Source organism: Protomyctophum parallelum (assembly GCF_964188405.1).
Source record: "Protomyctophum parallelum genome assembly, chromosome: 22".
NCBI lineage: Eukaryota > Metazoa > Chordata > Actinopteri > Myctophiformes > Myctophidae > Protomyctophum > Protomyctophum parallelum.
Genome location: NC_139714.1, coordinates 18,601,838 through 18,627,338, shown reverse-complemented (window position 1 = coordinate 18,627,338; position 25,501 = coordinate 18,601,838). Strand labels below are relative to the sequence as shown.

The 25,501-nt window shown below is 44.3% G+C and overlaps 2 protein-coding genes across 2 annotated transcripts in view; one reads left to right on the top strand and one right to left on the bottom strand.

Moving 5' to 3' along the window:
- ano2b (anoctamin 2b) overlaps positions 1-18,257 on the bottom strand; it is a gene marked incomplete at both ends in the record, with an annotated part of 90,510 nt that extends 72,253 nt beyond the window's left edge. Inside the window, 4 exons of the mRNA XM_083794575.1 lie at positions 7,216-7,352; positions 7,404-7,698; positions 14,368-14,543; positions 18,212-18,257. Of these exons, the coding sequence (XP_083650701.1) occupies positions 7,216-7,352; positions 7,404-7,698; positions 14,368-14,543; positions 18,212-18,257 (654 nt within the window). The remainder of the gene's footprint in view (positions 1-7,215; positions 7,353-7,403; positions 7,699-14,367; positions 14,544-18,211) is intronic.
- A 6,618-nt stretch (positions 18,258-24,875) lies between these two features.
- Positions 24,876-25,501, top strand: part of pik3cg (phosphatidylinositol-4,5-bisphosphate 3-kinase, catalytic subunit gamma) — a 34,064-nt gene continuing 33,438 nt past the window's right edge. Inside the window, exon 1 of the mRNA XM_083757965.1 lies at positions 24,876-25,020. The gene's annotated coding sequence lies outside the window, so the exon portion shown is untranslated. The remainder of the gene's footprint in view (positions 25,021-25,501) is intronic.

The window sequence follows — 25,501 nt, the reverse complement described above, 5'->3', positions numbered from 1 at the left end:
GCCTATTTGATCCATTAATACAATGTGCCCTGCATCGTCAGCAAGCGCCTCTAGGCTGTAGAGCGATGCGATCAGTTTTCATAGCACTAATTTGACGGAGATTATCAGTCTCCGCCTCGGGCACATGACCGTGCACTTGAACTTGACGGTGATTTACGTCATGGGTCCCGATGGTTTAACAAAGTGATGCTAGGAAAATTCTACAACTATAGGCTACAATTATGCAGCAGCGTGCACCAACAACAAACAAAGAAATACAAATATGTTGAACATTATAATGTCTTCTGCATGCATATACTGTATTACCTTGTATTTCTATGAACTATTCAATTCATTTGAACATGTATATATTTACAATAATCATGGAGAACTTAACTTGACTTAACTTAAAATATTGGTAGGGTAGGGTACTACTGGCCAATCTCGGGGGGGGGGGGGGGGGGGGGTAATGGGTAATGCCCCCCTGTAGAGGCGGCACTGTATGGAGGGAGGGATGGGTGTGGGTGTATGGATGAGGCATGGTGCCGCAGTGACATTTGACTAACATTTGACATCTGTGAGGACTTCCCACAGAGCCAGCAGCTGTCACCGGCATATAAATATAGATTACAAAATATATTATAAATATATGAGATTCAATGTATTGTCAATGTACAGTACAAGACTACAAGTACAGTACAGCGAAAAGTATTTTGGATTGTGTGCCTGTGAGTGCAGTTATATTGTAAGACTGTGTTTTATTTCCCAAATATGGTATAAAATAAAAGTGTGAAGTGAGGGGCGCTCTTATCATCATACATCATCAATGGGCCGGTCTGGGCAAATTTGGCCCAGACTGGCCCACCACAACCAGCGCGCAGATAGCAGAAACTCTACCGCCCGCTTCGTTGAGGCACACACAAACAAACAAGCCCTAATACCACCACTTTTACAGAACAACATGAATGATACAAACCAACAGACAACTACACAACCCTTTGTTGCTCTCACAAGAATGATGCTGGCAAAAGGATTCAAGATTGAAGAGGGTTTATTTGTCACTCAGGTACAGTGAAATTATCACGATGGCAACAGCACCACCGGGACCTTTCCTGGTGGCCTGCCGCCTATTGGCCTGCCTGTCTGTCGTCCTATTGGCCTGCCTGTCATATCATAACTTGAGCGGCACATAGAGTAATACAAGGATAGAGACCGAACCGGAGCGTTAGCGTGACGTCATGAACGTCCGTCCACCTCCATGAAAAGTGCTGCAGTTCCACATTTCGCCAGTAGGTATAGTGGCAGCTTCAACGTTAGACAGCCTTGGGGGGCTTGAAGCGGCCCCCCTACGGTCGCGGCCCACCGGGAATATGCCCGGAACGTCCTGTGGCCGATCCACCCCTGAGAGAGCTAGGGTACTCTAAGCCTCTCTCGACTGCCCCCTGCACCCAGCGGCTCTAATCTGAAGACTGCAGAGGGAAATCAATCTCTTAAGAATAGAATCAGAGCGTGGAGCACACCTTACAAAAACACTTAATCCATTTAGACCGGAGGACGATTCTACAAAATGTCTTCTAAATCCTGATAGTTTTCTGAAAAACGCATGTTTCTATGTTAGTGGTTCTCAACCTTTGTCATGTCAAGGACCCCCAGAATTATATGTAATTGGCTGCCGACCCCCCCATCTGAAAATATGTAGTTCCAGGGAACCCCCCCAGAAGCAAAGATTTGATTTAAAGACGTTCGCTCTGAAAGAATATATATTCAAAGATTTCAAAAATAGCAGACCTACAATTTCATAGCGCGGCACTCGGTGCCGCGCTATGAGCTTGTAGATCTGCTATTTTTCAATAGCTATAAAGCATAACATAATGCTTACACCAAAAGGGGTTTCTGCCCAGAATGGGTTAATCCAAACCCTTCACCTTGTCCCAGCGGACAGGAGCGAGCACGGATCTAATTCCACTGTCCAAAATTAATGTCTTCCTTCTACTTAATTAAAAAAAAATGTGCAGGAAGAGACGATCCCTGCTATAGGTCAGAGGTCAAATCACATAGACATTGAATCTTAACCACTTCCAACCATACTGTCGTCCCCCAAGGGTCCATGCTTGGTCCCCTTCTCTTATCCCCCCCCCCCCCTCTACACTAAATCTTAGCTGAAAATAGCCGCTCATTAATGCAAACTATAGATTCAACATACTAAACCCTGCACACATTCATTCACATTCCCCCAAAATATTGTACTGAGCAAATGATGGACCACCTTCAATAATAATGACAATAGTAGTCTTTATTGTCTCCACAGTCCACATAATAATATATACCCTATATATTATTTTCTTAGTCATGGACACTTGTACAGAACATTAATAATTCTACTCGAGTTGGAAGCATTAAGATTTTAATGACCCATTTTAACCCTCAATGGCTTCCTTTCTGAAAAATAACGTCATTGTAAAAAGATTCACACGTTTAGATATTCTATTTACAATGAGATGCGGACGGGAGCTGGTGTCAGCTTGGACCCGGACGTAACGTAGGGCTACAAAATGACGTCGGACTTAAATACAGAATAAGAATGAAGTCTTAAATGAAAATATAAATGGTAAAAAGTAGAGATGTCTAGATACTGTATCGCAGGGTTCCCCAATTAATTTTCCTCAAGGGCCATATTTTGACTAGCGTACCAGGCTGGGGGCCGAGTCTGCACGCGCGAGGTCGAGGTCTTGCCCTGAAAATTCATTTTCAGGGCAAGACCCCATTTGAAAAGGATGCCCAGTTTGACATGCATAGGCTACTGACCCCCATTTAATGCCATTTATATCTGGGACCCTTAAAAAAAAAAAAAAAAAAAAACATTTTTATTTTTTTTATTTTTTTGAAATTCTTTCATGGGCCACAAGTGGGCGCTCTGTGGGCCGCAAATGGCCCGCGGGCCGCCTATTGGGGTACCCTGCTGTATCGGTATCGGAAATGTATCGGTATCGGCACTTTTTGGCCCTTGAGCAGAAGCAAGGAAGCTTTCATGGGAGCCAAACTACCCGGAAGTTTGGCAGAATTCACTGGAGTCAAAGAGAGCTCAGTGACCAGCTCATGAACAAACATTATTTATGAATGACTGAGACCTTTTGTAAAGTAATCACTTCTGGAAAATAACAGAAGACATGTAGCACATTATTGTCTGCTGTGTTGATTTTCAATGTGTACACTGTGTAATTCTATAGAGGTATGGAAAGTATCGCGAGACTTCCCACCGTTTCCTGTCTGGCAGCCAAATATTGCGATACCATGGAGCCAGAAACGATACCTGCTGCTGTGTAGATCCTCAGATAAAATTATATAGTCTACTGTGCACTCTGTGCACATCGAAAAGCAAGTGATTGGAAAACAACCTGTAATATATCTTAGTTTATATTCCTGAACCGATTATATGACAAAGGTCTCAATTGTTCAGAAATAAATAATGTTTGTTATGAGCTGGTCCAGCCGGCTCCATTCACTGCCATGTATTCATTGAACTTCCGGTGTGAGTTTTGGCTCCCATGAAAGTGTCCATGAAAGTGTCATGGAGCAGCCCAGTCACGTGACCATGTCCTTTCCTTCTCAGAGCTTCCTTGAGCATAAGGAGGAAGTCAAGTGGAAGTACGGAAGGCACGCTGCGTCGCTGTCACTTAAGTGACTATACTGGCCAATCACAGCTCGTCATTTCCGGGATTTAGCAATTCAATCCAACGGAGCTTTATTGGCACGAGGAAACAAACGTTTACATTGCCAAGAGCAAGTGCCGCTGGGAAAGAGGATGTCCGCCTCTGATTGGCCTACCGAACTTCCCCTTCTGTGACGCTTCAATCAATCAATCAAAGTTGGGATCGTGTTGTTCGATGACGTCAATTTTGTTCACGTAGAAGATATCTAATTTTGGAGCAAACCTCTTCCCTCTCGCTATTCTCTATTCTGTGTGTGTGTGTGTGTGTGTGTGTGTGTGTGTGTGTGTGTGTGTGTGTGTGTGTGTGTGTGTGTGTGTGTGTGTGTGTGTGTGCTTGTGCGTGTGTGTGTGTGTTGCGCGTGGGCACAGAATGTGCGTCCTCCGTCCGTCAGAAGAGATCAGGGGCTATCAGTCAGTCAGCTAATCTGTCAGATTAGGTTCTATAGCCACCCACCCCTGTCAACAATCTGATTAATACTGGCCTGCAGACTGCAAGCCCTGCCAACAGCCTGCTGGCCACGCGCACGTACACACACAACAATGAATATGTGTATCTGAGTGAGCAGACACAATACCTATGCAGACGTAAAAATGCACGCGCACGCCCTCACTCACACACTCACACACTCACACACTCACACACACACACACACACACACACACACCCACACACACACACACACACACACACACACACACACACACACACACACACACACACAGTTCATGGAGGAGTTTGTGTAGATCGCCCACAGACTGAACACTCTGACAAGCATCTGCTGTGCAACAATACATTACAAGGAGAAGTGCCATAATAAAGATCTACTCAAGTAAAAGTACAAAAGTATCGGCATCAAAATGTACAAAGTACTAAAAGTAAAAAAGTACTCATATTGCAGAATGGCCCATTTTTCCAAAATGCGTACAAAATCTTTTGAAACTAGCCGATCTACAAGCTCACAATGTGATCTTGTATAGATCGTGTAGACAAAGTCATAAATTACATCCGAACTCTGGATGGCTGACGATCACCAAGGACAGTGATCGAGGTAAACCTTAGAGTACAATGAATAGAGACGGCACCCGGAGGAAACCCTGAGGCGAAATGGACATAGTGGCCGAATTTGGTATTGCAGCTCGAGCCAGCGCTGGTCCGTTGACTATCATTGCACACGTTCATGTTATTGGGGCCATGACACGTGAACGAATGTTTCATACGTGAACGCGCACAAACGGCACAATGATAGTCAACGGCAGCGCGTTCATGTGTTTGGGGCAAATCCATCCCAGAATGCACTCTGTTCCTACACGGAAGGAGGAGTGAAATCGCCTCATGTGCTTTTGAGCAACTTAATGCAAGTGGATGGGAGGAGGAATCCGGTGCCGTCTCTATTCATATATACTCTAAGAGGTAAACGGAGAGGAGTTGTAACGTCCCATAGCTGGTGGTGACGGAGGCGTTGCATAGCAACCGGATCAGCGTTAAAAGCTTGCTCTGGGGCTCAACCACTTCATATATGAAGTATACGGGTGGGGGTACGAATATATTCGCACCTCGCAAAAGTACAGTATATACTTAAAGTAAATGTACTTAGTTACTTTCCACCACTGTGGCCGGGTCACGTGGCGTAGACTCGCACGACGACAGAAGAGCCGTCAAAACATCACCGACGCTGCAAAGGCCACACACACACACACACACACACACACACACACACACACAAGCTACTTATAGTCCCAAGCCGGGGGCCTGATCTGATCCACCCCAGCTGGGTCGCCCGCAGGGCGAAGGGTGTCTGATGTTCTCCAGACCCGAAAACATCCCAGCAAACCCAGGAAGGACACACCACTGATGGTAGTATACTGTAGCCCACGTGGAAACACTTGTATACATTTCGGCCATTTTGGAAATATAGCCGATCTACAAGTTCACAATATATGCGTCGGAAGTTGGTCCGAAGTATGCAACCTGTTCTTTTTGTTTAAATTTTTCCACCTTTCTTGAATTTGATGATCTTGTGCGACAACGTGCGGTGGTGATGTGACAATAAAGTTGAGTTGGAACGTACAACTACTGTACTGTACTGTACTGTACTGTACTGTACTGTACTGTACTGTACTGTACTGTACTGTACTGTACTGTACTGTACTGTACTGTATATAACATAGCCTACATGCACAGAAACATGGTTTGAGCATGTGACCACTGCTCTAGATAACAACATGAGTTTAAATTCCCAAAGGTAAAAAAATACTGCATGTCCAGCACTACTATAAATACCAGAGTACTGCACATATATCCAAGTCCTCATGTGGCCCTCTGTTGGCACCAGTTCACGTATTAGCCTAAATCCTTTTGAAGAAGGGATTATGGCCCTTTGTGATTCTCAATGACTCACTGTTTTGGCCACTGAAGAACTCACTTGAACATCCAATAGCACTTTACCACTGAATGGCTCAAATCTACCCGGCAGCAGTTGGTTTTCTATGAGATAAAAGTAGGACCTATAGAGCACCGAAGTCCTGACGTAACTTGCTCATCCCTTCGATTCCCCTGGTTCGCGGAAGTAATTTCTCTATGGAGAATAACATAACTTAAAATCGTTTCATATATTGTGGTCCAAAAATAAACAAGCTGTCTCTGCGTTATTGTCAGGGAGGTGTCTCTGTATCGTTTGCAACAGTCAGTCACTCATATATGACACAAAATGCATCAAATTCAGTAGCAGTAACATTAGCGTTTTCTCTCAGTCAGTTGATTCTTCATATCCATATGAGTGAAGCGGCCGGGGTGACATGTTTATTTTTCAAACACAGTTCTTATTTATGAGGCGATCTAAAATCCCCCTATGGGGATCATAATGCAAATAAAAAGTACATGAACCCGTGGATTTGCGCCTTCTACCGATATTGACGTCAGACTTCGGTGCTCTATTGGTACCTGCTAGACTCACCCAGAGTCAGTGGGACCTATTGGTACCTGCTATAGGCTCACCCAGTGTGTCAACTGTCTAATAATAATGTAATCCTGGGCGCTTTGCTGAAGAATAAACAGAGGACGATGTACTGCAACAATGGAGCAAAAAAGGAACATTGTTTATCTGTGCATGTCTTCAAATGCCAGTAGGTGCATGCCCACACACGCGCGCGCACGCACGCCCTTTCTATGATCTCCCACTCAACTTAAAATAAACTTGCTTCATCTGCCTCGTGCACACGCACGCACGCACGCACGCACGCACGCACGCACGCACGCACACACACACACACACACACACACACACACACACACACACACACACACACACACACACACACACACACACACACACACACACACACACACACACACACACACACACACACACACACACACACACACACACACACACACTGGGGGGGGGGGGGGGGGAAGCAGCAGTCAGAAAGGCCAAAACAGGGCAAAGGTATGACGAAAGAGCAACGTCGTTGATGCGTGCGTGCCGTGCGTGGCGTGCGTGGCGTGTGTGCGTGCGTGCGGTCCTCACCTCTCCGTCTCGTTCTATCTCCAGCCCCGCCTCCAGCAGGTTGGCCTCAAACTCCTCCCTGATCAGCGCCACTTCGCGCTCGGCCGGATCCTCCTCTTCCTCCTGCTGATGCTCCCCCCCTGCACCTCCTCCTCCTCCTCCCAGCTCCACACACACCTCCCCCACGCACACACCGCCGCCACCGCCACCCTCTCCCGGTGCCGCTGCCGCCGCCCCCCCGCTGGCATCCAAGGAGCCCCTCCCCCCCACCGCCCCCGTCGTCGTGGGGAAGTTTCCGTTGGAGATGATGGACAGCCGGTGTTGCATGGCGACTCGCATGGAGCCGCCGCCGTGCCGCCGGTGGTGGAACACCAGCACGTAGTCCACCTTCCTCCTGCCGTCCGAGAAGTACAGGCTGGCCGCCGCTCCTCCTCCTCCTCCTCCTGCTCCTCCGATGCTGCCCTGGGGCTGGGGGCTGCCGGCCACGGGACTCGAACCCACCACCTACGAGGGGGGGAGAGTGAAATGATGGGTCCTATTTTCACCTATTTTCAGTCTCTATCCTTTTAATACTGGGTGCGAAGGACGTGTATATAGGCGTCTTTATGTCCTTTTTAATGATATAAAACGGGATGGCTGTAATGCTTTTTTTTTTCTTTTCTTTTTTCTTTGGCCATGTCTTCATCTTCAGCGATCCTAGACATGTTTCGCTCATGCTCATATGCCGTTCACTGTTCACGGCCGAACAAAACTGTCTCTTCTCTCTAAATCTACGGCGCTCTGCATGGTTTTGATCAGACTAAACTGTCTCTTCTCTCTAAATCTACGGCGCTCTGCATGGTTTTGATCAGACTAAACTGTCTGTTCTCTCTAAATCTACGGCGCTCTGCATGGTTTTGATCAGACTAAACGGTCTCTTCTCTCTAAATCTACGGTGCTCTGCATGGTTTTGATCAGACTAAACGGTCTCTTCTCTCTAAATCTACGGTGCTCTGCATGGTTTTGATCAGACTAAACTGTGTCTTCTCTCTAAATCTACGGCGCTCTACATGGTTTTGATCAGACTAAACTGTGTCTTCTCTCTAAATCTACGGCGCTCTGCATGGTTTTGATCAGACTAAACTGTGTCTTCTCTCTAAATCTACGGTGCTCTACATGGTTTTGATCAGACTAAACTGTGTCTTCTCTCTAAATCTACGGTGCTCTGCATGGTTTTGATCAGACTAAACTGTGTCTTCTCTCTAAATCTACGGTGCTCTGCATGGTTTTGATCAGACTAAACTGTGTCTTCTCTCTAAATCCACGGGAGCTCTCCGTGGTTTTGATCAGAAGGGCAACGTTCTGTCTTCATTTCTGACTTCAGCAAAGCATCTCGTTTGGAATATAAATGCTTCTAGAGAGAGAACAGATTTGACAACACAAGGTAGTAACGGAAGATTACAACTATACTGGCGATAGCAGGCGAAGAGGCGATGATAGTCGAAAAGTGGGCGGAGGAACATCGTTCAAAAAACATTTTATCTTTTGAACGACATTGTCCGGTGAGAGCCAATCAAATTCACATGTTGCTTTGTTTACCCTCCACGCGGGACGGTGATACGTTTACATTACATACGGTAATGATTGACAGCAGGACATGCATTCAATTCCATTTAATTAATGTAGTGTCAAGGCATTTAGTTAATTAATGATTTAAGTCATAATCATTCTATTGGTGTACATACAGATGCCAGCTTTGTGTATAAGTCAATTCTGGGTAGAGCCTATAGAAGGTAAGGATTAGCATTCTGTTGTACCTTATATTATTTTCATGTTGGTTAGTTTATATAGAGTCTAAAACTTTAAATTCTTCATTGTTCATTCATTGATTTGCTCTGTAGGCTATCATGTTTGTGTCATTTTGTTGACAACTTATCATGTAAAATTCAATTGGGCTTCATGCACTCTCCAACTGTATGTTGCAACTTGCAATCCATCCTTCACCCTATAGACACAGGACAGGATTGTTAAAGGTTTTATGACATTCATTTTCATTTATTTTTCTTTTTTCTTTTAGGTTTTATGACCTCAATTACACCCAAAAAACCTGAACTTTGAACATTCAGTGGATTTTCTGTGGTCTGAAGTTTTCTTTGGGGTTTTTTGGGCCTTTTGAGCTACAATGAAAACAGGCAACACAGTGAAACAGTGACATCTGCTGGCAAATCCCATTGACATATATGGGATTTGCAGTAAGTGATGTCACTTACTGCCGGCAAATCAGAGCACCTGTTTGAGCCAGAAAACCCCAGATCACAGAAAATCTACTGAATGTTAAAAGTTCATGTTTTTTGGGTGCAATTGAAATTAGAAAACCTAAAAAAAACAAGAACAATTCCAAAACCTTTTTTTTTAATGTCACAATCCCTTTAACTTGCATGACCTCGATTAGCTAAAATCACGTTCATGTTATTATATTATTATTATTATTATGTTCAGAATGTGCTGGTTCAATCAGGATTGATCAGCTTTAGTGAACACAGCTGAACCTCATCCAAACAAACAGTAGCCTACCTAGGGCTGTAAAGCACTTGTTTCAATACATACGTTATAATTGTAATTGTTCCTCTTTTAGGTAACTCAACTCCCATGCAGCGATGTGATTTATGTTTTTGCGAACGCAGTGAGCCACTTACTATGACAGCAAGGGCTGAATGTCTGTGTGTGTGTGTGTGTGTCACGCTGTTACACCACCCGCCCGCCACCAGAGGGCGCAGCTGTAGCACACACACACACACACACACACACACACACACACACAGGGCGCAGCTGTAGCACACACACACACACACACACACACACACAACCACACACAAACGAGCTGCGTTCGCTTCCCGCGTTTGCGCGTCTTACTTGTATATCTGAAATGGTAAATGCACGTACCTATACTGCACCGTACTTGGCAATAATTCGAGACTATAAATATAGTATAGGCGCTGCAACTTTGAAAACAAAATGACACTCCAGAGAAAAAGTATAGCCTCAAACACAAAACACAGAGCGTTTTAATCACATCGCAGTGAATCAAACGTAAATAAAATAGGCTTCTCGTCTAGAGAGATAGGCGTAATCTACTGTAGCCTAGGCTATATCCACACTTAAACGCAGTCGCGTGCGTCTATCAAAGCACGCTTTTAAAACGTCGAGAGATAGAGGATGTTAAAGGCAATAATCACGCAGCCGCGTGAACGAACGTGTTGGCTATTATAGTAATTAGTTTACTTACAGGAATCTTGTCTTCGGCCGGTGGAGAGATAGGCTGCATCATCTTTTTGACAGGAAAATTATAGCTAGAGCGAAGAAGTTACGGATTGTTTAACGGAGGACAGGTCGAGAAGCGATATCATTCTGAACACGACATGATCTCCAAAAAATAATGACAGTCCGCCGTGCAGTCTGTCCAACTATTATAATTAAATTAACACACCACCACCCCGGAGGAGCGACGGTGATGCTGCTGCGTGCGTCTCTCCCCCGCCAGCCCGGCAGCAGCAGGTCTCATTTTGAAAACGGTTTAATTAAAGCAAATAATAGTTGTAGAGTTGTTCAGGTTGTCCGTCTCATACGCGCTGACCCAATTATAACATGCTGCTGCTGCTGCTGCTGCTAAATGAAACTACAACGGTCTGTCTGTGGGATCGGAGAGCTGGTGCCTGCTGCCCACCACTGGGACAAAGTGATATTATTATGTATAGGCTATGTGTGTGGGGGGAAAGTGGCGCACGTGCATACTGTATGCTTGGCACTGGCAGGCTGTGTGTGTGTGTGTGTGTGTGTGTGTGTGTGTGTGTGTGTGTGTGTGTGTGTGTGTGTGTGTGTGTGTGTGTGTGTGCACGCCGTGCGATAGCAGCAGATTGAGACACCTGAAGCTCCTCCTGCCTCGCAGGTGTCTCCCACCTGGAGATGGAGACATTCCGACGCAGAGATAAGCACCATATACCATGCATAAAAGGGGTGACCAGGTTTGAGGCCTCATGTTTAGCCTGATTTGAGTGTTTGTTGGGGACCATGGAGACATGAGGTGTACAGTCTAGTGTTGGGGACCATGGAGACATGAGGTGTACAGTCTAGTGTTGTGGACCATGGAGACATGAGGTGTACAGTCTAGTGTTGGAGGACCATGGAGACATGTGGTGTACAGTCTAGTGTTGAGGGACCATGGAGACATGTGGTGTACAGTCTAGTGTTGGGGGACCATGGAGACATGAGGTGTACAGTCTAGTGTTGTGGGGACCATGGAGACATGAGGTGTACAGTCTAGTGTTGTGGACCATGGAGACATGAGGTGTACAGTCTAGTGTTGGAGGACCCTGGAGACATGTGGTGTACAGTCTAGTGTTGGGGGACCATGGAGACATGAGGTGTACAGTCTAGTGTTGTGGGGACCATGGAGACATGAGGTGTACAGTCTAGTGTTGAGGACCATGGAGACATGAGGTGTACAGTCTAGTGTTGTGGGGACCATGGAGACATGAGGTGTACAGTCTAGTGTTGAGGGACCATGGAGACATGGTGTACAGTCTAGTGTTGAGGTCCATGGAGACATGAGGTGTACAGTCTAGTGTTGTGGGGACCATGGAGACATGAGGTGTACAGTCTAGTGTTGAGGGACCATGGAGACATGAGGTGTACAGTCTAGTGTTGAGGACCATGGAGACATGAGGTGTACAGTCTAGTGTTGAGGACCATGGAGACATGAGGTGTACAGTCTAGTGTTGTGGGGACCATGGAGACATGAGGTGTACAGTCTAGTGTTGTGGACCATGGAGACATGAGGTGTACAGTCTAGTGTTGGAGGACCATGGAGACATGAGGTGTACAGTCTAGTGTTGAGGACCATGGAGACATGATGTGTACAGTCTAGTGTTGTGGACCACATGAGGTGTACAGTCTAGTGTTGGGGACCATGGAGACATGAGGTGTACAGTCTAGTGTTGTGGGGACCATGGAGACATGAGGTGTACAGTCTAGTGTTGGGGGACCATGGAGACATGAGGTGTACAGTCTAGTGTTGAGGACCATGGAGACATGATGTGTACAGTCTAGTGTTGTGGACCACATGAGGTGTACAGTCTAGTGTTGGGGACCATGGAGACATGAGGTGTACAGTCTAGTGTTGTGGGGACCATGGAGACATGAGGTGTACAGTCTAGTGTTGGGGGACCATGGAGACATGAGGTGTACAGTCTAGTGTTGGGGGACCATGGAGACATGAGGTGTACAGTCTAGTGTTGTGGACCATGGAGACATGAGGTGTACAGTCTAGTGTTGGGGACCATGGAGACATGAGGTGTACAGTCTAGTGTTGGAGGACCATGGAGACATGTGGTGTACAGTCTAGTGTTGAGGACCATGGAGACATGAGGTGTACAGTCTAGTGTTGGGGGACCATGGAGACATGAGGTGTACAGTCTAGTGTTGGAGGACCATGGAGACATGAGGTGTACAGTCTAGTGTTGAGGACCATGGAGACATGAGGTGTACAGTCTAGTGTTGGGGGACCATGGAGACATGAGGTGTACAGTCTAGTGTTGGAGGACCATGGAGACATGTGGTGTACAGTCTAGTGTTGACTGTTGAGGGACCATGGAGACATGAGGTGTACAGTCTAGTGTTGAGGACCATGGAGACATGAGGTGTACAGTCTAGTGTTGTGGACCATGGAGACATGAGGTGTACAGTCTAGTGTTGTGGACCATGGAGACATGAGGTGTACAGTCTAGTGTTGTGGACCATGGAGACATGAGGTGTACAGTCTAGTGTTGGGGGACCATGGAGACATGAGGTGTACAGTCTAGTGTTGAGGTCCATGGAGACATGAGGTGTACAGTCTAGTGTTGGGGGACCATGGAGACATGAGGTGTACAGTCTAGTGTTGTGGACCATGGAGACATGAGGTGTACAGTCTAGTGTTGGGGGACCATGGAGACATGAGGTGTACAGTCTAGTGTTGGGGACCATGGAGACATGAGGTGTACAGTCTAGTGTTGGGGGACCATGGAGACATGAGGTGTACAGTCTAGTGTTGTGGACCATGGAGACATGAGGTGTACAGTCTAGTGTTGGGGGACCATGGAGACATGAGGTGTACAGTCTAGTGTTGTGGGGACCATGGAGACATGTGGTGTACAGTCTAGTGTTGTGGGGACCATGGAGACATGAGGTGTACAGTCTAGTGTTGAGGACCATGGAGACATGAGGTGTACAGTCTAGTGTTGTGGGGACCATGGAGACATGTGGTGTACAGTCTAGTGTTGGGGGACCATGGAGACATGAGGTGTACAGTCTAGTGTTGTGGGGACCATGGAGACATGAGGTGTACAGTCTAGTGTTGGGGGACCATGGAGACATGAGGTGTACAGTCTAGTGTTGTGGACCATGGAGACATGAGGTGTACAGTCTAGTGTTGGGGGACCATGGAGACATGAGGTGTACAGTCTAGTGTTGTGGGGACCATGGAGACATGAGGTGTACAGTCTAGTGTTGTGGACCATGGAGACATGAGGTGTACAGTCTAGTGTTGTGGGGACCCTGGAGACATGAGGTGTACAGTCTAGTGTTGGGGGACCATGGAGACATGAGGTGTACAGTCTAGTGTTGGGGGACCATGGAGACATGAGGTGTACAGTCTAGTGTTGTGGACCATGGAGACATGAGGTGTACAGTCTAGTGTTGGGGGACCATGGAGACATGAGGTGTACAGTCTAGTGTTGTGGGGACCATGGAGACATGAGGTGTACAGTCTAGTGTTGTGGACCATGGAGACATGAGGTGTACAGTCTAGTGTTGTGGGGACCATGGAGACATGAGGTGTACAGTCTAGTGTTGGGGGACCATGGAGACATGAGGTGTACAGTCTAGTGTTGTGGACCATGGAGACATGAGGTGTACAGCCTAGTACTTACTTGGTAAGAGAACCCCAAACAAATGTTGATGCTTTGATAGCTCATTTTGATTATTTGGATATGTTTTCACTCACGCACACACACACACACACACACACACACACACACACACACACACACACACACACACACACACCTACACACCTTATCCAAGCCTTGTCATCATTTACACACACAAACATGCCCACAACTCTCTCTCTCTCTCTCTCTCTCTCCAGAAGCCACTCACTGTGCGTAGTGATGGTGGTGGTGGGTGTGCTGTGTCATCATCCAGGGCCCAGTAGGAGGAAGAGGAGCGGTCCAGGCCCAGACCATGCAGCTCCCGGGCCAGGTGGTACAGAGCATCGCTGTGGATGGACGAAGACTCGCTCAGCGCCGTGTTCTCTCTGGGAAACACCACCCCGCCTGTAGGTGGCAGTGTGACAGGGTGAGGAGGAGGAGACATTATGTTAATGACGTTTAGAAGATTTAGAACACATTCCTGGGATCTTTATGTGTGTAAATATGCCGGCTAGTGTAACGGGAGGTAACGTGTTAAGGCTAAAAAGGATGACACAATACTTTATTAGTCATAAATGTAAACTGCACAGAGGTACTACATGCACACGCACGCACACATGCACACACGCACACGGCCTGGCGGATACATACATCTTAAAGATATATATTTTGTTATTTTCATATCTGCTAAGTGGCAAGCTATTCATTATGAATAGCTATTTATAATATGAATAGCTTGCCGCTATTATGCTCCTCCTCACTGACTGTTTGCACTGTCGACAAATTGACTTTCTTGCCGATATCCGATATTGTCCAACTGCTATTTTCCGATACAGATATCAACCAGTACCGATATGTGCCACCAAAAGTCAACTAATTGTCAGGCAACAACATAAGGAACCCTTACTAATGAGACAAATATGCCTTAAATCTAAAACATTATACTTGCCCTCTATAACTAAATAAAAAATAAAAAACACCTTACATATTTTATTTAAATAAATAGAGAATCTTTCACTCAATGCGGGGGGGCCTTTTGTTAAGTCCTTGTGCAATGATAATCGTCTATGGAGAATGTCTTTCTCTGAAGAGTGCAAACTGACTGAAAAGTGGACTGACTAAAGGTGGCCTTAAGGTGGCCTTACACTAGCCGATTGTTTTCAATCTGAAATCTGAACCACACACTACAGGATAATCGGCCCGATTGTCCTGTAGTGTATGGTTCTACCAGATTGGAAAATAATCGGCTAGTGTAAGGCCACCTTAAGTAATCAAATAGAAGGTGTGGGGAATGATACAGGTGCAGGCTGCATGGGGTTGCCATGGCAATCAATTGGCAGAGCCTGGAAATTGGACAGGTGAGGGGACTATAAGGCACATTAGGCCCACTGGCAGAGCCTGGCCAGAGCCTTTTTTTCGGGGCGCTTCTGGCCAGGACTCAAGGCCGGGCACTGCACTCCCTTCGCTGGGGTGGAATTTGAAGTCAGCGGGGCGAACGGTTCTCGAGTTACGTGGATTACAGACAGACATACTATCATGGATGTAGACAGAGTGGTTGAACCAACAATGCAGTGTCACAGGCAACAGAGCAGCTTTTATAGTATTTAATAAGAAATAGGCAAATCTTACACTGGAGATGCAGGTCAGAACTCAGAAATCAGGCAATGGCAAAATGACAACATAGTCTTAAAACTGGAGCTAAACAGGAACCCAGGAACATGCAACCTGCATGACATCAAACTATGAACTGACAATGAGAGTTTGCAAAGAGTCCAGTTTTTATAGGAGCAGGTTGATTGGCAAAGTGTTCACAGGTTGGCTGACGAGGGAATTGAATACAGGTGTGTAAATGGAACTGCAGTGTAGTGGAAATGAATGTGGGAGTGGCCATGGTGGAGTCACAGACTGACACATACTGTACGTAGCCTACACACGTATACAGAGAGTAAGTGCATTCAATGAGTCTATGCACTCTGACAGGTTATCACCATTATTTGTTTTTCAGAAGCGTCAGTGAGTGTTGGGCAGTAGCTAGCTACAAGTAGGTACACTACATAGCTTAACTACATTTATCAGTAGCGTGACGGTAGCGTCGCTCCTTTTGAACCAAGTAGCGTTTTCTGTAGTGTAGCTATTTTTAGACCCAAGTAGTGACGTAGCGTCCAACAAACGCTATACGTTACAAATTTACTGTTAAATAAAGTTTTGTGGAAAAGAAATCCCTGGAAAAAAATCCATGATGATTGGTTGGTTGGTTTAGATAAGAAGAGTCTGACATAAACAGCGGTGGCGCGGCCGATCTACAAGCTCACAACACCCTGTTGTCCCCCTCTGCGCTGTGCTGTGCCGTGCTGGCTCGAGTGAAGTGAAAAGGTATGCTGTCATGTAGGACTGTGTGTGGACAAAAAAAAGGTTTTATTTCAAATAATTTGTCACGCATGGACCTCTCTCTCTCTCTCTCTCTCTCTCTCTCTCTCTCTCTCACTCTCTCTTTCAGTCTCTCTGTCAGTCCAGTGTCATGATTTCACAATTTTCTAATTTAATTTTGATCGATCACAAACTGTCTGCAGGCAATCAAGCAAATGTGATACTTAATATTTATAACAAATAACACAAGCAGCTGTTCATTTTACTTTTATAACCAGTAATTTGATCTGCACTGCAGGGCAGACTGGTTGGGTGGTGGTTTTTATGATCAGGGCAACAGGTTTGTGTTCCATTGGTATTCGTTGTAGAGTAATACAGACAAGTTAAATTGCTCATACAGATCATCAGACAGTATCAGCCCCAGAGACCCCCTGTGTGACAGCTTGCTTGACATGACTCATGTCATGTTAACTATAGCTTCCTTACAACAAATAAAATAACATAATGTGGAGGACCACAATCTCTGCATTCACACTGTTAAGCTGCTAAATTGGGCAGTGCATGTCAATTTCTTACTCATTGGAGATGAGAACCTGGCATAATATTTGTAGGAAAGGGAAGGCAAAAGTAAGTATTAATTAATTCAAAGAATTAAGTCTACTTACAGGACGTTATCTCATTTGAGTGCCTGTCAGCATTCTATAAATCCCTGTCTCTCAGCTGGTACACAAATGGCTATAGAGGCTGTGGCAATAATTTTGTAAAAAAGAAAAACTACCGTAAACATTACATTACAAGTCAGTGCACTTGTTTTTTTCAACAGCTAACTAATAGATGCTATTTCACTGCAGGCAAAATTAACAATATTTTTGGGGTGGGGAAAAGAAAAGTCAAATATGATTATTTTGGGGGGTCACAGCCTGAAAAAGTTGAGAACCACTTATTATTATTTTGGTTAAATGATCATATGAACATTAATTCATGAATTTGATTATTTAAATGTATTTTGCATACATATACCATATTGTCTATAGAGAGAACTCATGATATTGATTTAAACCAAAAAGTAGTGTCCATGTAGCTAGCTACTTTTGCCATGTAGCTTATAGTGTAGCTTGCTACAATTCCCCGGGGATAGCTTCCGTGTAGTTGAGCTATATTTAATAGAGAGTAACTGGTAGTGTAGCTTACTACATTTTCCAAGTAGCTTGCCCATTGAAAACAGATCATAATTTGCGAGTGCTTGTAATCAGATTTCATGCCCACAGGATTGACTGTGTGCTCTTGCGTGGCTGCGTGCACATTTGTGCGTTAACGTGTGTGTGTGTGCGTGTGCGCGCGTGCTTTCGTGCATGCGTGTGCGAGTGCGTGCTTGCGTGTATATAGTTATTTTAGTGATACAGACAGCTGTAACCATAGTAACAAACCATGCAATGCAGTAAGCTCTCAATTCAGAACCATGGACAGCTCTCTCTCTCACACACACACACACACGCACGCACGCACGTGGGGGACAGCACAGGGACAATGGAGGATGCACTCTACGGTGGTCTAGTTGTGTAAGGTAAGGACAGGTAAGGACAGGTCTTAACAATGGAGGAGGGGCCCTGCGAGGCTATAGGTCAGGACATGTCTTAACAATGGAGGAGCCCTGTGACTCTGCGAGGCTACAGGCTACAGCACACAGCAGGCTACACAGCACTCACCTGCAGCTGCAGCGTAGGCAGTGGACTGGGAGCGGCGCAGAGTCATGGCTTTACAGGCAGAAAAACCGTTAAAGGGAAGCCAGGAGGATTCTTATATAACTCTTATACATTCCCTTGGTCGTCAGAATCCCTGACTGTCTGTCATCCCTCTTGGCCCGATCTGTGTTAGTCATTGCATGTTGGTGTCTTCAAGTCTGACAAAGTCCACAACAAACAGACATGAGTGTTCATGAGATGCCAGCAGCGAGGGAAAGAAACACAACAAAAGCAACACATGTGACCGCATGTAGTGCTGCAATCCTTGAGGAAAGCTAAGCTCTACTATAAAGCTAATGCTCTCCACTAACCGCTAACTAACTAACTCGCCGGTTCATGACTGGCTGACCTGTCAACAGAATGAACTCATACACTGTCTGCCACTCAGCTTATTGCCCTATTGTACAACTAACCCTAACCCGGTCATTTATACTTACCGACTGGCCAAAGAGACTTGCTGGCTGTCCGAAAGCTTACAAGCTATATTAATAAAGGCATTGCATACATACTGTAACTCATGTGTTAACAGACTGGCTGTCAGTCCCAACTGACCCACCAGGCCATTTGGCTGAGGAATTATGAAGAGATTATGGTTGTGCGCTAATTGCTTTGCCGTCTGTCATGGTTTTAGCTGTCATGGTTTTCGCCCCCCTTAGAGGACTATTGACTATAGCTTACCTTCCATTCAGAACAATGGAATGGTAGGTTTGGTTGTTTGGTTCGTACCAAGACTTGATTCACAATACTTAGCTCAGCATCAGGCCAACATGCCTATTCAGTGTTGTTGTAAAGTAAAGTATATACTTCTACTTCTACTCCACTACATCTCAGGAGCAAATATTGTTGATCAAATCAACTGTAGATTTAGTCGATTACATTTCTTAGGATATTTAGTTGACTAAAACTAGGCTAACACTAAAACATACCGGGTGACAAAAATGTGAAAAAGAAATTAAACACACACACACACACACAGTGTAACAGTGTAATAGTGCATATAGTAGGCTATACGCTATATATATATATATATATATATATATATATATATATATATATATATTTATATATATATATATATATTATACATACAGTATATATGCATACTAAACACACACACATTCTGCCAGTAACAGTATCTGATGTGTGGTGGTATAATGACCCTTCTGGATTACATTAAGCAGCGCGCATGCACTCTCTCTCACACACACACACACACCTCCACTCTCTGTGTCTCCAGTTACGGCTACAGGCACAGATATATCGCCAGTGTTAAATATTAACGGTGCATGCGCTCGCTTGTAATCGAGGAAACCGCCAAGAGGTCAAGTTCAGTCAAGGAGCCGTTTTGTTTGTAGTTGTTGGTCACTTAGTAGTGGACTATAACGTTATGTGTGGTCAGGGCAGGGGTTCAGGTTCACTGGTTTGAGTTCCTCTCTCTCAGCGTAGCCAGACATATACGCGACAAGATGCCGCTTAGACTAGAGCAAGGGTGCCCAAAAGGTACATTGTGATCTATACCGGTAGATCACAAAGGCTGTGCAGGTAGACCACATGACATGAACCCTAAACATAATAACCCATTTTGGGTCCCCCGGTGCTTTTGGTGTTAGCATTATGTTATGCTTTAGCTATTGAAAAATAGCAGATCTACAAGCTTGTAGCGCGCCACCGAGTGGCGCGCTACGAGCTTGTATAGGTCTGCTACTTTTGAAAAATCGAAGAACGACTGACATAGAAACATAGCTTTTTCAGAAAACTGTCAGGATGTAGAAGACATTTTTAGAATCTGATCTCAGGTCAAAATTGGTTAAAATAGATTGACATCAGCTCCCTTCACGGCTTCGGTATAGTTCCATAGTGCAATGCTTTGTTTTCGAGAATGTTGCTGGTCACAAATGTCAGTAGTATTGAAATTGAACTAGTAAGTTAAATAAAAATGTGTGAGGCAAATAACCTAAAACCCCCACCACTTACAGTACATACTGAATGTATGTGTATATCAAACTGTTATTGTTGACAGTCAAACGGTTCATAACCATTGTAAGTTTGCATTTTCAATTGAGTGCTATAGCGCCACCCTTTGGCCAATGGTCGTGGGCTTTGCATCCTCAAAGCCTGTACCAGTATCATATTGCCGTGAAAAGAAGAATTAAGAAAAAAACAGACACATACAATAAGGGACCAAGAAGTATACTATCGGGCCTGGTCCAATAATAAAATGGTATCAGCCTTAAAGTTTAAACGCTGAGGATCATGTGACACACCGAGGAGAGAGTGTAAGTGTAAACGCAACCTTTGGGTCGTCATTGGTTGTCTCCCACCCCCACAACGTCTTTCAAAGGGAGATCATTCAGCCGCTATATTCTTCAAGCCAAAGGCATGCCCCATAAATAGAGTAAAACGTGTCACGCCCACACACACACACACACACACACACACACACACACACACACAATGCACATATGCCGATACATGCATGCATTGGCGTATGACTTTGTCGTTTGTCTTCTATGCTCTCTCTGCCTTTCTCACACACATAAAGAGACAGTCACACTTAATTCTCCATCAGACATGCTTTCTCTCACGCACGCACGCACGCACGCACGCACGCACGCACGCACGCACGCACGCACGCACACACGCACGCACGTACACAACACACGCACGCAACACACGAGCACACACACTGATTTCCCCAGCCATCCGTGACCTGGTTCACGTCTTCCTGGATGAGGAGTCGGACCTAGAGCAATAGAAGTAGAATAATATGGTTAGCTAATATCTCCATATTTCACTTTTTCAATGTTCTTTTCATAAATCAATGCCCTACTTCACATCGTCATACAGGAGTGTCGCACAAAAGCAGTGAAAATAAAAATGTGAAAATCTACAATCTGCTCACAAGGTCCAAGGTTCAAGGTTGTTTATCGTAGATGTACTGTACCAGTGCATGCATGATGTGAAAAACTTAGGTTGGGTCCTCGTTGGCTGTCTCCCACCCCCACAACGGGGTTGGCCGATCAAAACGCATTGTGAGCTTGTAGTTCGGCTATTTTCACTATTTTAAAATGTGTTTGGGGGCTATGTCCATGCTTTTGGTGTGTGCGCTAAACTGCTAAAACAAACTTTGTCCTACACAAACATTAAATCCCATTGACAATGAATGGTTTTGGTGTTGTGCTTTAGCTATTGAAAAATAGCAGATCTACAAGCTCATAGCGCGCCACCGAGTGGCGTGCTACGAGCTTGTAGGTCTGCTATTTTTTTTAAATCTAAGAACGACTGACATAGAAACATAGCTTTTTCAGAAAACTGTCAAGATGTCGAAGACATTTTTAGAATCTGATCTCAGGTCAGAATGGGTCAGAACATGCATTTTCAGGTCGGGATGCTTTTATCCAATCAGGATAGTTTTTAGTGTTTGTGTAAACACAAACATTGTGTAAACACAAACATTGACGACGAAGGTGATTGAATATCTGATTGGACGGAATGAGATGATGTATGATGATAAGATCCCCCCTCACTTCATGCAGGGTTTTTTTTAATGATAATAAAAAGTGAAGTGAGGGGTGCCTGGTAACATGTGTGCCCTACGCAAACATTAAAACATTGCACGTCAAATGGAATAACATTTTTATTTTTGTTTACGTCATAGTCATTTGAATAATTTTCATTTTGTTTTAGTCACATTTCAGTCACCTGGAATGATTTAGTCTAGTTTTAGTCGACTACAGTTGAGTTCGTCGACAAAAAAACATGTTGGCGGGCCGTGATGCAGTCGTAATGACTGACACTAGCCGCGTTGTGATCTTGTAGATCGGCTATTTTCAGCATGCAACCGAGTGTAAAATGACTTTTACTTATACTGGATGTCTTGTACCTTCCTAACATTTTAGTCTAGTTTTTATTTGTCGACGAAATTGTTAATATATTTAGTCTTAGTTTTAGCCATCATAGCTCAGTTGTAGTTTCCATTTCATTTTTGATAGTGAAAAACGTAGTCAACGAACATTTTTGGTCATAGTTTTATGACTGGTGTCAGTTTACTGTGAACCACACTGTACAGGTTATAAGATGCCAATATACAGGATGCCTCAAACAGAAATCCCTGCATGAACAATCGTGTACTTGGCAATGAACTGAAGCCCAAATAGAATCGTTGTGTGCTAAATTATGCTAACAGGCTTATATTATACCTAAGCTGTTAAATATAGACAGTAAAGCAGAAATGATCGCTCAATCACAGTCCCTAATGACGTAATTGCCCTAAAGGGAGCATCATTTAGTATATGCACTGTTGTTGTTGTTAGATGACATCTATGGGGTTCATTTCCATTTGTGAGGGATGCGGTGCACATTTTCATTTAGTTTTATAGTATTTTGAATGAAATTTCCATATTTTAGTCACCTGATATGTTTTATTGTTAGCCTATAGGCCTACTTTTATAGTCGACTAATTATCATACGAGTTTAGTCTAAATCTATAGATTTTGTCGACCAAAATGTGTCTTCTTGGCGGGCCTTGATGGCGTCGTAGAGGCAGATTTTTAAAACCATGGCTGCGATCTACAAGCTCACAACGCGAATCTGTGAGCTTGTAGATCTGCTGTTCTCAGAGTGAAATGCACCCGGACACAACCAAACATAAAATGATCTCTTCCCCACTAGTCCCTCCCTAACATTTTAGTCTTTTTCTTTGTTGACTAAATGTTCAGTAGCCTAGTCTTAGTTTTAGTCATCATAGAAAATGTCTTATATATTTTTGATCATTGAAAGAATTCACAATGAATTGAACAATGGGCTGTCTGGAGGTGTGAAGTCCTCTCCCGTGAGACAGGGGTCAATATGACCGAAAAGGAATAGGCAGGGATGGTATATAAGTTAATAAGTATGCACTAAATTCATATTTAGAAAATGTTTCAGATGGAGGAAAAGAAAAACCAGAGATTATTTGAATCGAATATTTAGGAAAAGTCAGGGAAGGGGAGGGAAGTTAGGGAACCTTCTGAAAGCTTCACGGGCAAAGATAATCAACTTCTGGTAATCAATCTCTATATGGGTCAGAAAGATCCACACACACGCACACACACACACACACACACACACACACACACACACACACACACACACACACACACACACGCACACACGTCGCACACATGCACACGCACACAATTCAATTCAAAGGTCTTTATGGCATGAGAAAACATACGTTTACATTGCCAAGGCAGAAAGAACAATATACAGCAATACAATCAAAACTAAAATGATGTGCATTTGAAAGTCATAATCTTCAATAGATCAATTTCTATGTACCAAGATCACTCGATGCAGGTATAGTGCAGGAATATACACAATGATTAGTCTTTAGGGTGGTGGTGTTCCATTTGATATCCTTCTCCTATCACAGCAACTCACACATCTTGCTGCTGCGTTTGCACATTGTTGTACTTCGCCCAGCAGATATGGGAGTTTTTTGTCATTGGTCATGTTTCGAAATATCTGTGTGTGGTTGTAATCTGTACACACACACACACACACACACACACACACACACACACACACACACACACACACACACACACACACACACACACACACACACACACACACACACACACACACACACACACACACACACACACACACACACACACACACACACACACACACACACACACACACACACACACACAGGAGCCAGAATGATTAGACCACTGTCGCCTATCCAACCCTAATGTAATTTGTAGTATGGCTCCCTCGTGTGGTTAAATCAGACAGTAGACATCATTGTATCACGTCCCTTATCAGCTGGGGAGAGGCGGAAAGGACAGCCGAAAACCACGTTGGATGGAGAAGAGTCATTGATGGCCTATGCTCCACTGGGAGCGATGGGCGTATTAAGTAAAAAAAAACAAAGTGGTTGACTGTACTCTGTACTGTTTACATTTCTGACTAATAAAGTATTCAATCAATCAATCAATCAATTCGCTCCGCGGATTCGTCTATATGTAGTCCAGAAGTCTCTCGCAGGACTACAAACATGATGCAAAGCATGAGGAGAACTTGAGAAGGGGAACCACCAGTTTTGCCATGTCCGCTTATTATAAGCGACTTCGGGCTTATTTTCTTGTAGTTGCAAGCTGTGGTGTTTTTTAGGGCTTGTTTCTAAAGTGTAGTAGACTAGTAGTTGCTTATTTATGTTGTTGTAAACCAGTGATTCTCACATATTTTCATGTCAAGGACCTCCAGCTCAATGGATTTGTCCAACTAAAGACCCTACATATAATTATAAACTACTTTGTGCCAGGAACTCCCATACAAGATTTGTGTTGTCGCTAAAATGTTTCAAAATAATATTCCACTTTTTGTTCCATGATTGCTTTGAAAATAGCCCATCTACAAGATCACAACGCGTCACAATTATTTTGGGCTTGTTTTCATGGACTTGGTTGCTTATTTCTCTTACACAGTCTGGCAACACTGGGAACCACGGACGCACGGGGTGCGACTCTCTCTCTCTCTCTCTCTCTCTCTCTCTCTCTCTCTCTCTCTCTCTCTCTCTCTCTCTCTCTCTCTCTCTCTCTCTCTCTCTCTCTCTCTCTCTCTCTCTCACACACACACACACACACACACACTCAGGGGACTTACTGAAGTGAGTCAGTGTTGAACACAACACAGCTGTATTTGTATGCAATATGGTTGTTAGTTAGATAAGACAGCATCAATGATATTTATCACACTATCGTCATCTGCGTCTGCGTTGCGCGGTGAGTCTGGAAAACTTTTACAAAACTTAACCGTTATGCGGTAGCCTACCCTTTTCCTAATATGATGGCAGAACCGTTATGTTTTTTTTTAGTGTTAATAAGCTGTAAAAAACACTTTTGTTTGTTTGTTGTCATCAGTGTAGCCTACTGTAGTTTATTTGTGTTGTTAAGCTGTAGTTAAAAACAGTTGGCTGTTTGTTGTCATCAGTGTAGCCTACTGTAGTTTATTTGTGTTGTTAACCTGTAGTTAAAAACAGTTGGCTGTTTGTTGTCATCAGTGTGTAGTTTTGTGTTGTTAACCTGTAGTTAAAAACGGTTGGCTGTTGAGTGTGTGTAGTTTTGTGTTGTTAAGCAAACTAGTTAAAAACAGTTGGCTGTTATTGTTTCAGTGTATGTTTGTGTTGTGAAACTGTATAGTTTAAAAACTGCTGTTGTCTATCAGTGTGTAGTTTTGCTTCCTGTTTTCAACACTTCCTTTTCT